The sequence below is a fragment of the Moschus berezovskii genome, chromosome 22 (genome assembly GCF_049115385.1).
Source record: "Moschus berezovskii isolate FMDL1 chromosome 22, NW_MosBer_1.0, whole genome shotgun sequence".
In the NCBI taxonomy this organism is placed as follows: domain Eukaryota; kingdom Metazoa; phylum Chordata; class Mammalia; order Artiodactyla; family Moschidae; genus Moschus; species Moschus berezovskii.
This window is the reverse complement of record NC_142481.1, coordinates 26,886,632-26,904,439: the sequence shown is the minus strand read 5'-3', so window position 1 is coordinate 26,904,439 and position 17,808 is coordinate 26,886,632. Positions and strand designations below refer to the sequence as shown.

General features: G+C 42.6%; 1 protein-coding gene across 3 annotated transcripts in view; it reads left to right on the top strand.

Annotated features, from left to right (window-relative positions):
• The first annotated feature begins 3,549 nt into the window (after window positions 1-3,549).
• Window positions 3,550-17,808, top strand: part of SNTB2 (syntrophin beta 2) — a 77,618-nt gene continuing 63,359 nt past the window's right edge. For 2 of the 3 annotated variants that reach the window (XR_016035938.1, XM_055412434.2), the window contains exon 1: window positions 3,550-4,213. Coding sequence is in view for 2 of the 3 variants with exons in the window: in XM_055412434.2 (XP_055268409.2) it covers window positions 3,550-4,213 (664 nt within the window). In the remaining variant the exon portion in view is untranslated. The remainder of the gene's footprint in view (window positions 4,214-17,808) is intronic. The other variant, XM_055412435.2, reaches the window with a different exon arrangement.

Sequence of the window (17,808 nt, the reverse complement as noted above, 5' to 3'; positions counted from 1 at the left end):
CCAACAAATTGGGAAGACGGGAAAACTGGGATGAGATCTTGCAAGGTGGTTAAGTGGTTAAAAGGGGCAGGAAGCGTTTAGAAGGATGGCCTCCAGCAGGAATGTGCGGGGTATTGTTGGGAGACTGGGTGAGTTTGGCCCATCTGAAAGTAGTGATGAAAGAGAATATGGAAAATTTAAGTTCTGATGGAAGAGCTTATGAAACTAGTTGAAAAGTTTGGAATCCCAATATCAATCTCCGTTACCTTCTCTCTTCCTAGGGTTATTTTGTTATATAACTTATGTAAGTGCCTTCACCTACTATGTAGTTGTAAGATCTATGACTTCCTTCAATTCTGTTGACCAAAAGGTCATGAGATTTTTGGAAAGAATTCCCAGCACTTCCCTGTTGCTCATCAGGATGTCTTCAGGTGCCCAACCTCTGGGTGATTATGTAAGTAAAAGGTTTAAAATTGTGCTTATACTCTAAGGAATCAGCTGCCAAGTGCTCTCTAATAAGCAGAAATTTCACATAACTCAGGCCTCTGGGGGCTCACGCCTCAGCTGGAGCAAAGCCAGCAACGTCTGTGACTGCAGGTGCACGTGGGCACATCGGGACCTGCCGGAACAGTGAGCTGGCCTTGCTGCAGTTGATTTAGGAGAGGCTGGAGGGTTGAACTTCTGCTGACACTTACAGCTTGGAAAATCCTGCTCTGCTAATTGCAAAGAGGATTCTGCTGTAATGATTTTTTTAGGCGTAAGATACTCTTCTCATTGTGAATTCTTTCTTCACTTGAGCTCTGGGTGATTTCTAGTCTCTATTTTTATTGTTTTCACTTCTGGTATAGGAGGCTCTTTGAAAGTTTCTGCCCATACTTGAATGTGCATTCAGAGTGGTGCATGGACATAGCTTACGAGCTTCAACATGAACTTCATGCGCAAGCAGGTATACAAACCCCTTTTACAGGAATTGGTGTACACTCCCTCTGCTGGCATCCCTCTGCTTCCCCCCTTCCCCCCCAACTCCCCTCCTGCCCAAATGAAAATAGGGGAATTTTGCTTTTCCTGCCAAAAAAAAAAAGGAAAGTTAGAGGGCACGATGATCTCATGTTTTTGAGATCAGTCTTCCCAGCGTGATTTCTGGACTTCATCCTTGCGGTCTGGACTTTTTTTTAAAAAAAACAACAAACACTGGACCAGGAGGGTGGGAGACGTGAGTTGTCTTTTTCTTCACTGTGGCTTTGGGCCAGAATCTTTGACTTTCTGGGCCTCAGTTTCCTCAGCTCTTTTGTTGTTTTGTAATTTTAAGGTGAGATGGCTGATTTATTCTCCCCATTCTAAATGAATGTCTTTTTTCCTTTGAGTATAATTGCTTTACAATGTTGTGTTACTTTCTGCTCTTCAAGCCCATGAAACTGGAAGAAGCAAGTGGACTGTTTCACCTCTGTCTTTGGATAAAAGCTGCTGCAGGCCCTACATTGTGCAGTTTCTGGGGAGGCCCATGTGCATTTGCCCCAACATAAGGCCATGGCCTCCAGGGTGAGAAAGTCAGATCTACAAATTCAAGTCCAAACACTTCCAAATATGTGGTGATATGTGGCTTTTACACTCGTATCCTGTCATTGCCACTGACCCTACCCTCTGTTGACATTGGATTCTGGCATCTCCCTGCTGCTGCTGCTGCTGCTAAGTCACTTCAGTCGTGTCCGACTCTGTGTGACCCCATAGATGGAAGCCCACCAGGCTCCCCCATCCCTGGGATTCTCCAGGCAAGAACACTGGAGTGGGTTGCCATTTCCTTCTCCAATGTGTGAAAGTGAAAAGTGAAAGTGAAGTCGCTCAGTCGTGTCTGACCCTTAGCGACCCCATGGACTGCAGCCCACCAGGCTCCTCCATCCATGGGATTTTCCAAGCAAGAGTACTGGAGTGGCTTGCCATTGCCTTCTCCAGGCATCTCCCTAAGTAACCATCATTTTACAGATATCTTTGAGGCCTACCTATTGTGACTGCAGGGCTAAAGATACCTTTCCTCTGACATTCAGATCAGATCAGATCAGATCAGATCAGTCGCTCAGTCGTGTCCGACTCTCCGCGATCCCATGAATCACAGCACGCCAGGCCTTCCTGTCCATCACCAACTCCCGGATCTCACTCAAACTCATGTCCACAGAGTCGGTGATGCCATCCAGCCATCTCATTCTCCGTCGTCCCCTTCTCCTCCCGCCCCCAACCTTTCCCAGCATCAGAGTCTTTTCCAGTGAGTCAACTCGTCGCATGAGGTAGCCAAAGTATTGCAGCTTCAGCTTTAGCATCAGTCCCTCCAATGAACATCCAGGATTGATCTCCTCTAAAATGGACTGGTTGGATCTCCTTGCAGTATAAGGGACTCTCAAGAGTCTTCTCCAACACCACAGTTCAAAAGCATCGATTCTTCGGCGATCAGCCTTCTTCACAGTCCAACTCTCACATCCATACATGACCACGGGAAAAACCATAGCCTTGACTAGACAAACCTTGGTTGGCAAAGTAATGTCTCTGCTTTTTAATATACTATCAAGGTTGGTCATAACTTTCCTTCCAAGGAGCAAGCGTCTTTTAATTTCATGGCTGCAATCAGCATCTGCAGTGATTTTGGAGCCCAAAAAAATAAAGTCTGACACTGTTTCCACTGTTTTTCCATCTATTTCCCATGAAGTGATGGGACCAGATGCCATGATCTTTGTTTTCTGAATATTGAGCTTCAAGCCAACCTTTTCAGTCTCCTCTTTCACTTTCATCAAGAGGCTTTTGAGTTCCTCTTCACTTCCTGCCATAAGGGTGGTGTCATCTGCATATCTGAGGTTATTGATATTTCTCCCGGCAATCTTGATTCCAGCTTGTGCTTCTTCCAGCCCAGCGTTCCTCATGATGTACTCTGCATATAAGTTAAATAAGCAGGGTGACAATATACAACCTTGACATTACTGGCAAGTAAACGGGATTACAAAGCAGAGTGACAAATGCTTGGACTTTTGAGTTTCCATTGTCACCTCTGTAAAGCTGACCCCAGGCCCAACTAAATGTTCTCTTCTGCTCACAGGGCATTTTCTACTTGACACTTAACCACATACTATAACGTCAGGTTAGCTGATTCTCGTCTTCCTCCCCAACTAGACTCTCAGCTCTCAGCTGTAGTGCATTTTATTCATCTCATCTCCAGGCCTCAAAAAGGAGCACACTTGGCGGAGCGTTCTGTAAACCAATCAGTGCAAAAGTGAACCTGCAGCTCGTTCTGTAAATCAATCAATGCAAAAGTGTACCAGCAACTGGGTCTCGCAGGCTTGCAAAGTGCCTCTCGAAGCTGATTTTACTCTCCGTGCCCAGGCAGCTCTGGCGAGTTGCATGGTAGAGGTCAGGAGCTGGGGGTGGGGAGATCGGAGGCTTACGAGGGAGAACGTGAGACAGAGCCCCAACTACGCGAGTTGCCCACGTCCGGTGAACTGTAACCCACTGGACTCCGGGCAACTCCTCAACCGCCCGGAAGCGGCTCGGCTGTCCTCTCCCGGCACCTCCGGAAGGGGGCGTAGCCTCATGAATAATGAATCTCCGCCGGGGGCGGGGCCGGGCCCGCCCCCATGGGCGGGAAGGGGGAAGCGCCGAGGCTGCCTGACTGGAATGAGGGTAGCTGCGGCGACTGCGGCGACGGGAGCGGGGCCGGCCATGGCGGTGTGGACGCGGGCCACCAAAGCGGGGCTGGTGGAGCTGCTCCTGAGGGAGCGCTGGGTCCGAGTGGTGGCCGAGCTGAGCGGGGAGAGCCTGAGCCTGACGGGCGACGCCGCGGCGGCTGAGTCCGAGCCCGCTCTCGGGCCCGCGGCGGCCGCCTTCAACGGCCTCCCGAACGGCGGCGGCGCCGGCGACTCGCTGCCCGGGAGCCCGAGCCGCGGCCTGGGCCCCCCGAGTCCGCCCGCGCCGCCGCGGAGCCCGGCGGGCGAGGCGGGCGCGTCGCCGCCTGTGCGCCGCGTCCGTGTGGTGAAGCAGGAGGCGGGCGGCCTGGGCATCAGCATCAAGGGCGGCCGCGAGAACCGGATGCCGATCCTCATCTCCAAGATCTTCCCGGGACTGGCGGCCGACCAGAGCCGGGCGCTGCGGCTGGGCGACGCCATCCTGTCGGTGAACGGCACCGACCTGCGCCAGGCCACCCACGACCAGGCCGTGCAGGCGCTGAAGCGCGCGGGCAAGGAGGTGCTGCTGGAGGGTGAGCGGGGCAGGCGGGCGGGCGGCGCGGGGCTGGGCTGGCCGGCGCTCACTTTGTTCTGCCACCCTGCCCCCTTTGCGGGGCCAGCCCCTTCCCTCCCACCCGGGGACCTCACCTTCCCCTCTGCTGGCGGCCGGCTTCCCCACAACCCTGTTGCTGGGGCTTTGAGGATGGAAAAACTGATGCTCCCTACAGGAAAAGTTGGGCAGCCGCCGAAGTGTGGCTTGCAGTCCCCTAGGAAGGTTTTAGTTTGGAGCAGCCGTGCTTGAAGCCCCGCCTCTGCACGCTAAGCTGACACTAAGAACTAGAGCAGGACTTCCGAAGGTCTCCGTTTGCCTCCTGAGTGGCGCTTTCTTCACTCACCTCTGGCTTCTCAGGGCAGGCAGGTCTGTTTAAAAAAAAAAAAAATTTCATCCACACCGATGCCAGCGGTATGCTTGGGCAAACCACCAAAACGCTGGTTAATATATGGGAATTTAACCCATCATGGGCTCTCAACAATAACCAAAGGAGATCATAGCACTTCATCGAAGCCAGAAAACTGAAACAGCAAGTTTGTGTGGTTAATGAGCCTTGTTTAACAGTGGAGGCTCACGTGTTTGAACATTTACTGCCAACTAGAGTTTTGCCCCTTTTTGCAGGAGACTGGGTGCCAGCTTCCTACCATTCACAGGATTCAAGGCTTTAAGCTTTTTCAGAAGCCTGAAGTGTTAAATCTCAAGTTATGTTTGAATAGCCAGGATTATTCTTTTAAGTTTGAATGTGATCTGTTACCTGGGTCTTCTATGGAACTAAGGCAAAATAAATTTCATCTTCTTGAAGGACTCATGCATGTTGGAGGTAATATTACTTAAGAAATTTTTTGAGCAATCGGCCTTCTTTCACCCATTCAGTCATTTAAGGCATTTATTGCTGGCTAAATAGAAGAGAATATAAAGATGTGTCTCTATTTGGTGTCTAGTTGGGAAAATTATAGAAAAATGCAAAACAACTTACAAATTATAGATTGTGGAGTGCAAACTATGTGAATACCAAGGGAGTGCAAAGTTAGGAAGTAGTGGAAATCAGGTTGATCAGGGAGGAGTTTTTCAAGAAGCTGAGTCTTGAGCCAGGTCTCCAAGGAAGTGATGGACATTGGCAGGGATGAGTCAAGAGGGTATTCCTGGCAGAGGAAGAACAGAAGGGAAGGGGTGGGGAGTGGAGGTAGGAAGGGGCCAGTCATCAAACTGACTGAGGGGCCAGAAGTCCAGCTTGGCAAAGTGATTTTCACTTTTTCCTAAATCTGCTAGTAAACATTTGGGAAATTATTAGTTTCCAAGTAAATATTTTAATGTGCTCTAATTGTGAAATTCCAGTGTCCCACCTTATAATATCCTATTTATAAATCTTATTTATATTTCACTTAGGTGGGGCTAGGCACTACTCAGAAATTAGTGTTAATAAAAGGAGTACAATTATAAATTGTGGCAGTGTGGGTGGTGTGTGTGTAAAAAAAGAAAAAGTTGCCATAAATGTGTATCTTGAAATTGTGCTAGCTAAGAATTTGCTTATAAATTCTTAGAGCCAGAATACTGACTGTAGTACTATTTATGTGGTGCTCAGTGGTGATGGGCAGATGTTACCTCTGTTAACCCCATATCTATATTTTGTAAATCCAGTTTTTTTTAGATATAATTTGAACCTGGTACTCATACCGCTTAAATAAAAATCTTCTAGTAAACACTTAATAGTATTCATTAATCTAAAATATGCTGCATGTGCTTTTAGAAGGAGGCTTTACAAATTACATTTAGTGAACGTCTGTTTACCTAACACAGGTTCTACCTTGTTTTCCCATTTTCTAAAAGACAAGACATTTTTGTTCTTATGTGTGTGAAGAGGTGTGAAACGTAACTTTAAAAATCAAAGGATATAAAAATAAAATTGCTTATAATATGCAGAACCACTGTAAACAGTGATTTCATAGAATCAGTCAAATATTTAAAACTGAGAGCTAGTGACTCATCCAGGAAGGCTACTTTTAAAAGATAGATTTTTATGCTTAGCCCTTAGAGTTTTAGAACTGAATGATCCTTCCATTTGATGTGTCAAAACTTGAAAAGCTACCTTAACATAGCACAGTGATGCTCTTGTGGTGCGTGCAGGGAATTTTAGGCATGCCTTTATCACCCCCAGGCAAAGCAAAGCTTTGGTTGCCTGTGGTTAGGAAACCCAGTGAACTGAAGGTTTGTTTTTTTTTTTTTTTTAATTTCATGGATTTGTAGGGATTATTCATTCATACATCAAACGTTTATACAGCTCTTCCACTTGCCAGAGGCACTTAAAGATAGTCTGATTTCTGCCCTCAGGAAGTTTGGAGTTGAGATAAGAGGGGGTTAAGAAATAGACCTGCTAAGGGCTAAAAGTTATGACCAACATAGATAGCATATTAAAAAGCAGAGACATCACTTTGCCAACAAAGGTCTGTCTGGTCAAGGCTATGGTTTTTCCCGTGGTCATGTATGGATGTGAGAGTTGGACTGTGAAGAAAGCTGATCGCCGAAGAATTGATGCTTTTGAACTGTGGTGTTGGAGAAGACTCTTGAGAGTCCCTTGGACTGCAAGGAGATCCAACCAGTCCATTCTAAAGGAGATGAATCCTGGGTGTTCATTGGAAGGACTGATGCTAAAGTTGAAACTCCAATACTTTGGCCACCTCATGCGACGAGTTGACTCACTGGAAAAGACTGATGCTGGGAGGGATTGGGGGCAGGAGGAGAAGGGGATGACAGAGAATGAGAGGGCTGGATGGCATCACCAACTCAGTGGACATGCTGTGATTCATGGGGTCGCAAAGAGTCGGACACGACTGAATGACTGAACTGAACGGAAGGGCTAAAAACAGTGAGAATACAACTCTGGAGAGGGTTCAGTACAAAGAAAGACCCTTGTGGGCATCAGAGGTTGAGGATGCCCAAGAAAAGGTTGATGGAGAAGTTCAAGTTTGAATCAAGCCTTCCAAGGAGAGAGCTGCCACCAATAAAGACAAGTGAGAGACCTGAAGAAGTCATTTTGCCCAGGGAAGTTAGAGCACAAATGAGGGCTTTGTGGTCAGCTAGACCAGGGTATGTTTCTGGCTAGTGGTTTGTAACCCCTAGGCAAGTTACTCAACCTTGCTGCGCCTTAGTTTCCTCATCTGTAAAACCAGGTTGATATTAACACCTCTTCACAGGGCTGCTGTTCATTTGACAGTTTATGTGCCGGGAGCCTTTCGGGGAACTGGGAATAGAAGCAGTAAACAGTAATGAAAACAAAGTGTGAATAAGAAAGGTAGGACTGGGTTGTGAAGGTGTGCTGCAAGTTAACAAAGACACTCAGAATAGCCAGAATATCAAGTTGTTAAAATCCAGGGTCCGTTTTACTTGAAATACGTGATAAGAATAAGTTATTTTAGGTGAACAGGTCAAGAATGATTTTGCATTTCTTACGTGCAAACCCCTTTTTCTAATCTTGTTTTCCTGTCATCCCTCTTGTAGGCCAACTTTTTTATCCTTAAATTTTGCATTTACTTGTCCATCCCTCTGATTGTTTCTGTTCCTTCACACTTGCTGCTCAGAACCTTAAAACTTGCTAATAACCTTGTATTTGGAGTTTTGACTAGTGTCTGATGTTAAGATATACAGAGATACACAGATTCTCAGCATAAAGGGGTGACTACTCTTCCATCATATTGTATGAGTTAAACTATATCTGTGTGTTAGAGATAGTCTATCTGGAAAGCTTCTAGAATTTATATTTGAATTAGACTACACATCGAAAAGTGTTCCAGAGGAGTTTAGGAAATACAGAATGGTGTTCAACATAAGATCTGAAATTTGAGAAAAGAATCAGTAAATTTTTGAACCAATTCTCTTTGGAATATTGCTGAAAAATCATCTTCTATTGTGTAACTATGATTCTAAAATTATTGTTATCAAATCTATGGCAAAGAAAATAGTTAAGTATATCGAGGAAGTAGACTGACGAGAAATTTAATTTTAGAGTTGAAAATAATTTTTGTGTCTAGAATAGTTTGAGATTTTGAGTGTCATATATGATGGATGCTTTGTGTATGTTAAAGGACATGTAACTGCTGATGTTATTAGGCTGCTCATTTGAAGAAGCTAGTTTGGGTTCTTGGAGAAGGCAATGGCACCCCACTCCAGTACTCTTGCCTGGAAAATCCCATGGACAGAGGAGCCTGGTAGGCTACAGTCCATGGGGTCACGAAGAGTCGGACACGACTGAGCGCCTTCATTTTCACTTTTCACTTTCATGCATTGGAGAAGGAAATGGCAACCCACTCCAGTGTTCTTGCCTGGAGAATCCCAGGGATGGGGGAGCCTGGTGGGCTGCCGTCTATGGGGTCGCACAGCGTCGGACACGACTGAAGCGACTTAGCAGTATTAGCAGTTTGGGTTCTTACACTGCTGTTTTCTTCACTGTGTGTTGAAAAGTTAGAGAGTCTTCTAGAGAAAACATTTTATATTTTTTTTGAGACTTTGCCATATATATTTATCAGTCTGTGTCTTAAAGAACCACTAAATTGTCAGGACATTTTATGTTTCTGGGTTTTGTTTTTTTTTGACTAACCTCATTGTGTTTCATTTGAGTGATTAAGCATGTTTATATAAGCAGCCATATCTTTGTAACCAGATTATTTCTTATAGAGTCCCCTTTCTTGCTAAAATATGCTCTCTAAATTATTAGAAAAATATGAGAAATTTATTGGTTCTAATACAGACTGGTTATGAAAATTCCAGGAGCATTTTTGGAAACCAGCCCTGGGCTTTAATTTAGATCTCAACTGTAACTCAGAACTTCAACTGATGTATTCCCTGGTCTATAGTCCTTCAAGGATAAAGGTTACTTTACTTTGTGATCAGATGTGTATCTTGTTCCTGAGGGATGAGGGCTTGTGGCTATGGAACAGTGTTCTGCTGGCCTTAGCAGACTGGGTCATTTGAGGATTCAGTCACTGTCCTTAGCTAGGCTAGCATACTCTCCTCACCAGCTGAACAAATGATGCTGCTTGCTTGCATTTCCCACTGAATAGCATGACAGTGCCTTAAGTTTTTACCCGGGTTTTAAAATTATACGTGCATTTTCATGTGTATTTTCTCATTTGACCTTTACACCGTCCTTTGAGGCTGATGTTGATTGCACTGAAGTTCATTCATGTTAAGTGAGTTACTGAATGTCTCAGAATTTCTCTTTATTTTTAGAGGGAAAATGTTCATGTTTGTTGTGAGCATGAGGAAAAGTCTTACCTGGAATTTTAAAAATTGTAAAGAAAAAAAAAAAGTCTTATCTTGCAGATGAAAACTTAATGACCGAAGAGGTCAAATAAGCATAAGCATGTTTAAGGCCATCTAACTAACCAGTTATGGAACTTGGACTAAGACCCAAGTTAGTTCACTGCTGTCTCCCTTGTACCATGATATCTCAACCAGTCAGGCAGAACTTCGGGCATCTCAGGTGCATCATTATGTTGCAGTGTGTTGTGAGAGATCAGTGTGCAAAAGAAGCTGAAGGCGTTCGGTCCCTGGCATCAGAGAACTTCAACTGAAACTAGGGAGAGAAAACCACCCAATAGAGAGTAATTGCTGCAATGTGTAGTACTCATTCTTCAAGAATTCTCTGAAGAGGTGATCCACTGGGGAATGGAAGAGTCAAGTGTGACCTCATGGGGAAAGGATAATTTTGTCTGAGCTTGAAGGATGAGTTGCTTCTCTGTAGTTGGAAGGCAGTTCAACGTGAGGAGGTAACATGCGCAGAAGCTAAAAAAAGCATGAAGTGAGAATAGGAATGAACTTGGGGGAAGAAAATTAAGCCAAGAAGATAAATTGAAACCAGATTATGCAAGGCCTTGAAATCAAGCCAAGGAATTTGGACCTTTTTCATTCTGTCAGACTTAAGTATCTACTGCAAGTGAGGTGTTGCGGTAGATGCTGGGAACTCAAAATTGGGAGTAATCCCTGCCCTTTAGGCTTGTAGGGAAGCAATTACTCAGGCTGTGATAAATGTTTTAAAAGAGATGAGAACATGGTGCCCTGGAAGCAGAGGTAGAAGTGCAAAGGAGACGGCCTATCAAAGGTAGGAAAGTGATGAATAGCTGGTGTGTGGAGAGAAGTGAAGCGTGGGAAGGGTGTAGCAGCAGAGCAGGCTGGAAAGATGGGCAGAGACCAGATTGGTAAGTGTCTCGTGGGCAGTGCCAAGCAGTGGTCTCTAAGTGGAGTTTATGTTTGCAACCTAAAAGAACTTTAGTTGTATTAGTGTTTAACGTATAAATAACCCTGGTTCTCTTCCTCAGTCTTATAAGACAGTGACATTTCATACTTGATACACAGGGTGATGTCTCCAGGGAAGAGTGAAAGCTTCACAGAGCACAGGAGTTGAGAGTGGTGACTTTATTAATTTTTCTGCTCCTGTCATTGCAACTTATTACTTGAGCCTGGTTGAATGGATTTATGATATATTATCTGCTTTTAACTGCATTTATCTTTACAAAGTGAACAGGTGGCCTAAAGATTTGCACAGAGAAACCTTGGATTCACAATAATTCTAGCAATACAAATAATAACAAAAAAGTAGAGTTTTACTTTTCTCCTGGTAGGAACTCTGTCACATTTCAGGGTAATCCTGTCTGTTAAGACATCAGCCTAAAAAATGAAATCATCAAGAAGAGTATTTGAAATGTGGATTAACACATTACCATTAATAATGAACCTTAATAATGAACTGTATGAGGCTGTATTGTACTTTGAATCATACAGTAGCTAATGATGGCATGACTTCATCAGGGATATATTTAGTGTATTTATTTCATCTTTATCTCATTCATTCTTGATGTTTGTGTCTTGTATATGTTTTATAATGCATATGCTTTAACAAATATTCGTAGGATGAGCACGTAGACTCACATATTTACTGATGGGTGTGTACTATCAAGAGTTTTAGACCTAGCAAGCCACCCAGGTTGTTAAAGTGCTTTAAATAAGGAGTGCTTTAAACAAAGGAGCAATCTGTCAGAAAGAATGGCAGATGCAGAGTGTAGGAGCTCAAGAATATGAGGTCAGGGAAAGCACTTAGGAGCCTGTTGCGACACCTTAAGGCTAGTGAGACTGGATAGGACAGTTATGAAGCTAAAAGATATTAGGTAGATAGACGTGGTGGTTCTAAATGATGTTTGGAGACTGAGGGGGAGAGGAAAAGAGAGAGAGGATAACTCCTAGATGTCTGGCCTGGGAAAGTGGATAACTGTGAAACCAGAATGAATGGGGGAGGAACTAGTTTTTTTACGGGGAAGAGAAGTTTGGTTTTGGACTTGTAGAATTTGAGTCACCTGTGTGACATCCTGGTGCAGAAGGCTGGTACAGGTCTGTAGTCAAGAGAAATGTCAGAAATGAGCTGAAGATTCATGAGATGTTAGTGTGGGAGTGGTGATTGATGCCATAAGTGTCCATGTAATCGTTAGGAGAGTACAAATTAAAAAGAGAAGTAGGGACAGGATGGAACCCTGCAGAACTGCTCTATTTAAAAGCAGGAGTGGAGGAACAGAAATCTGGAAAGAAGTGGTTTCAAAAGGAGGAGGTGATCAGTATCTTAAGGTGCTGGAGAAGTGAAGAAGGAAACAGAAGACCATTGGATTTGGTGATTAGAGAACAAGATCATGAGAGTTCTCTTAAGAGCAGTTTCTGCTGAGTGACAGGAGCAGAGAGCAGTGAATAGACCGTACTTCTCAGCTTCTAAAGCTTCTCAGAAAAATAAGCGCCACAAAGGTGGTAACTAGAGTTGAATAAAGTATCCAAGAAGAATCCTACTTTTGTAGTTGTTTGGTTCTTGTTTTAAGGGAAAGAACTGCAACCTATTTGTACAGTAAGGAGAAAAAGCCAGCAGAGAAGGGAGAGGTTGAAGAGATAGAAGGGATGGGGAACTGATGCAATCCATTCTCGAGCCAGGAAGTGACATGATGGGAACAGAATTTTGGATTGGCAGCAGTGGATGCACTGGATACAATGCAAGAGGAAAGACCAAAGGTAGGAAAAAGTACAGCTGTTGCAGAGAAGAGGAGCCCAAAGCAGAGATGGTAACCACTGGAGGGGGTGGCAGTGGTGGCACTGGGAACAGTGGCAGGTTCAATTCAAGAAACATTTCAAAGCAGGTGATTTCTTGCCAGGGAATAGCAGAATCCACCTGGGACCTTTTCCTGCCCAGATAGCCTCCTTCTGACTGCCTGGGACACCCAAAATTTGGACACTTGTAGAGAATCTCTGGCCTCTGTTACTAGCACAGGAATTTGATCCCTCAGAGTCGTTGGAGTGGAAACTGGAGAGCCACTCTTTTGAAGGAAGAAATGACAGGATGTGGGGGTAGATTGGATATAGTGAATTAACTCTGGGACAGAGACAGCAGAAGCACTCAGCCATGTTATAAAGCCCTTAGGCAGTGTAACTCTTGTCAGCTGGCTGTGGGGATTGAGAAGAAAAATTTTAGTTTATAAACATCACATCTAGTCACATGGCATAAGAACATATTCTTCCTTTAAAGGTTTTATCCCCCTAGATTAATGAAAAGAGTTTTGGGCTTTTTCTGGAGAAATGATGGTATATTTGGATGAATTTAATATTTTGTATCTGGAGAAGTAACAGTTGATTTAGTTACTTAAGTGCCATTTTAAGGAATATGCACCGAGTCCTTCATAAAATGTGTTTGATTTCAGTGTGAAAACAAAAATTCGTGAAATAATTCTGTATGTAAACAGAGTGCCGGTGATTATGATACCAGATTTTAAAACAGTAGAGTTGCAAAACTCAAATTTGGTTTGGTTTCTGTGATCCAGCTCCCATAACATTGCTAGAATGATTCGACATGTAACTAGTGAAGAATACGTGAAGTGCAACCTTTTATTTTGGCCAAACCTCGTGGTTTGCTGATCTTAGTACCCCATGAGTGAAAGTGAAAACCCTAACCACCAGACTGCCAGGAAATTCCCAAAGTGCAGCTTTTTACAAAAATTACTTTGACTTTTCTGCAACATTTTTTTCTTTCTACCGTCTTCTACTTTTGTTTTTAATTTTGCAAGTATTTCAGAATGCTTTATGAAAGTAAAGTTGATGGGATAGAGAGATGAGAAAGTTGAATCTTTAAATTTAATTAAGCTGTCGTATATATAAAATATTTACACCTCACACTTGGAAATTGGGAAGTTTTGATTTTTCATTGAGACAAAGGTTTATTTTTGGTAAAATCAGTTGATAACGAGTTTTTTGCTGTTTTTTTTTTTAAGAAAAGATAATGCACGTGTGTTATTCAAGGCTTTTTTGATTTCACCACCAGTTCAAACTGAAGGGTGAAAGTATTGGAAAGATATAGACGGGTCTCGGGACTCCAGGAAAAGCTAAGCAGCCAGGCCTCAGAAATGTCAAGTGGCCCAGGCGGTGCTGAGGACTACATTTTCCACGTTTGCTCATGTCTCCTCATCTCAGAGCTTCTCTGCTTCTCTCTGAGAACATTCTTTTGCAACAGCTTTGTTCTAGTCCTTTTATGGTTTCACTTTTTTACGTTTAACTCTTTACATCAGGTTTATTTTGATATAGGTATGCAAGAGATTCCACTCTCTACGCTTTTCCAAATAGTTAATGATTGTCTCAGCATTTATCAAATAAACCTCTTGTATGCACTGTCTGCTAGACTGATGGGGCTGCCTGGAGTGCCATGTGGGGAAAGATTCCAAAGTCATATCTGGGTGCAGCAGGACAGTCTGTGCTTAACTTGGGCTGTCTGCAATGAGTCTGCAGCGTTGAGGTACACAATAAACATGCCACCTACCTGCCACCATAGGAATGACCCATTCTTCCTTCACTGATTTGAATTGCACCATTGTTTATATGTTTAATTTTTATATTCTGTGATCTGATTCTGGACTTTTTATTTGAGTGTTTTTTAACCACACTGTATGTTGTAACTTTAACAGTTAATCGCTGATCATTCAAGTAGATTACACCAGTCAAGAAGAATTTGGAAAAATAACAATGAATAATTAGAGGCTGGCATAATTACTTATTTATCCAGATAAATTTTGGAGTGATTTTATCATTTCTTAAAAAATATCCGTTGGGATTTTGATTAAAATTGCATTAAATCCATAAATTAATTTTTAAGAGAACTGAGATCTTTGTAATATCTCTTTCCCAGTCAGAAGTATTGGACCTCACTCATATATTCCAGGCATGTGGCAGGAGATAATGGGATGTTCCAGTTGGCCAGGCCTAAATCACATGGGAGTTTCTCAAAAGATAATCAAGCTGATGTTACCAAAAAAAGGGGGGATGGATGGTAGGCAGACATAAACAACCGACTCTCACTCCAACGTTCTTAAACCACCAGAGGTTCGTATTAGAGATTAAATGAGAAACTACCATATTAGTTAAGAGATTTAGAAACTTTATAAACAGCTGTAAAAGGAAAGCAAGAATACCTTTCCTTGGGTACAGGCGAGCTAGTTGAAGCATTTCAAAGATTCTTGAAACTCCAAAGTGCATAATAAATTATTAGTCTCAGCATTCTCTTTTGAACATAAATTTTATATACATTTCAAGCAACTTCTCAAGATTGTATTATGATTATCGTTTTATAACTAGGGAAAGAAAACTATCTAGAGCTTACAGACGGGCCCTGACATTAGAGGTAGACTGGGATGGAGAAAAATCTTTGTCTATTAGAACAGACATAGACAGTTTTTTTAGTAAGAATTATTTTGGTTTGCAGAAACCCAAACCAAACGAAGCAGAAGTGGAATGTATTGCCTCATATAACTGCTAAGACTGGGGGTGGATCTAGGTTTAGGTCCAGAGGGATCCAAAGGCTCAAATTATCTTGGCTGCAACATCTGCTGTGGAGAATCTAATTCTGTGTAGTCAGCTAAGATGGCGCCAGCAGTTGTAGGAATGTATTGCCCTAACTTAATAACCCCTTTCAAAAAGGAAAGTTTTTATTCTAGCACCTGCAGTTTCTGGGAAGGACTCTGATTAACTCTACTTTGTCTACCCTTGGGACATATCTCTGTTTCCACAATGGTGGAGACTATAATCTAGGCTTGCCTCATGTACCCATCCTTGATGTGTTGAGATCGGCAGCATCACCAAACTATGAAATGTGGACTGGAGTGGATGCTAAGCAAACTCATGTTCATGATAATAATGCAGACTTTGAAGCTAGAGTGCTTGAAATCTTTTTGTAGCTAAATTGTAAAGTTTTTAAAAATTAAAACAATAGAAATAAGTAATAATGACATTATCAAGCCCTTTCCTCTGCTAAGCTGTTTACATGCATTGTCACAGTTTAACAGCCCTGTGAGGCAGGTATCATCATGACTGTCTTAAATATGAAGAAATTGAAGCCTGCAGAGATTAAATAATTTGCCCAAAGTTGCAGCACCTGGATGGTAGAGGCACAGATTTATCAGACTCCACAGCTGCTGCTATTTACTGTTTTAATAGATTGCTTCTCCGGTGAATCAGTTTAAGAAGCTAGCAAGCCTGAAGACCAATAGAATTTATCACTATGATTGGCTTCATGTGCAGGAAGTCATGCTCTTGATTCTGGGTTGTTGCATCGGTTCTCTGAAGGTTATTATTGTTAGTGCCTCCCAGTCTTTGATTTTCCATGCCAGGCACAAATAGATAGCTGTACGTGATTAGTCAGTTCATTGAATACGAACATTTCTGCTGGACACTTGAAGAAGTAGAAAGAAAACATAAGTCCCACCACCCTTACCTCCAAGTGGCTTTATAAATGCTAATAAACTGACGTAAGTTAATCTCGATTGTCTCATACATGTTATACAAGCGATAGACAAATGCTGAGAGAACTTGCAGTGCAGGAATGACCGACAATAGAAATGCGTTTCTCTCAGGTGTGAGGGGCAGGCTGTGGAATGGGCGTGAGAGGGCTGCAGGATGAAGGTATATTATTAATTTCTTCAAAGACTATTGATTACATGCTAGAATTAAACTGCATTTATTTTTATTTTATTTTGGCCACACTGTCGGGCTTGTGGGGTCTTAATTTCCTGACCAGGGATTGAACCCGGGCTGCGGGCAGTTAAAGCACAGAGTCCTAACCACTGGACCACCAAGGAATTCTGTGAACTGCATTTATTTTTGCAGTGAACATAAAGTAAAAGTAACTGAAAAAATTAAGCTGACTCTTTGTTGTTCAGTCATTCAGTCATGTCTGACTCTCTGCAACCCCATGGACTGCAGCACGCCAGTCTTCCCTCTCCTTCACCATCTCCTGGGGCTTGCTCAAACTCATGTCTGTTGAATTGGTGATGCCATGCAACCATCTCATCCTCTGTCATCCCCTTCTCTTCCTGCCTTCAGTCTTTCCCAGCATCAGCCAAAACAGCAACAAAAACTAAAGTGAAATTCTACAAATCATTGCTCATAACAGATGTTTTAATATTGGTCTACTTTGTCCATTTACAGTACAATAGAGTTGATTTATATACTTGTTAATTTCATCTTAGGATGCAGAATAATGACAGTCCTGACATGAGGAGTGTAAAGCATTTATACTGGAAAATAAAGAAGTGTAATAGTTTTAAATGCTAGCAAGCTGATTTGTAGCAGCCAGGTCTGGCAGGTATTCTCAGAAAGTCAAATTTGTAGGGTTTTTCCCCCACAATATATTTTGATAAGAAACATGTTTTCTTGAATGTTTTTCCTCTGCTCTCTTTAAGGAGATTGTGGTTGGAGAAAGATCTCAATTTGCTCTTATTTCTTTACCACCCACCAGTTTCCTCCCACTAGTCTCCATTTATTTCTCATATTCCCTCCTACTTCCTCTGTGCTTGGGACTCAAGAGAAGTCTTTGGGATCTTTAAGCATCTCCGCCCTTAGGGATATAGTCATAGAAACTGAGTCTTGTACCAAAAATGCTTAGGTCCCAAATTGAAGCATGAGAAGACAAGATACTTAGGAAAAATTAAAAAATACAGCAAAGCATTTCTAGTGGCCATTAACTCCCTATGTGACCTTGGAAAAAATATTAGCATTACAAGCCTTGCATTTCTTATCTATTAAAAATAAAATGCCTTTTAGTTCTCATATTTTATAGTTCTAATATGAGATAGAGAATGCACAGTTACAGTTACTATAAACTGACTATATAAATAGATGGATTGTCAGAGAGGATATAATCCAATTAATTTTCATAGTAAAGATATTCTAAATATAGTGAAGCTCTCTGATCATTCAGATGGAACCTCAGCATTTATGATACTTCATTCTGTACTTTATTTATTTATTGACTGTACCTGAAGGCATGCAAGAGTTTTTAGTTCCCCTGACCAGGGATGGAATCTGTGTCCCCTGCAGTGGAAGTATGGAGTTCTAACCACTGGACCATCAGGGAATTCCCTCAACTTTATTGTTGAGAGAGAGACACAGAAGTGCCAGATAAGAGATTTGCAGAAAAATCAGCTTTTGCTCTTCTGTTGTTGTTTAGTCGTGTCTACCTCTCATTATAACTAGTAACTAATCTCCTTTAGAACAACATAGGCAACATTTATT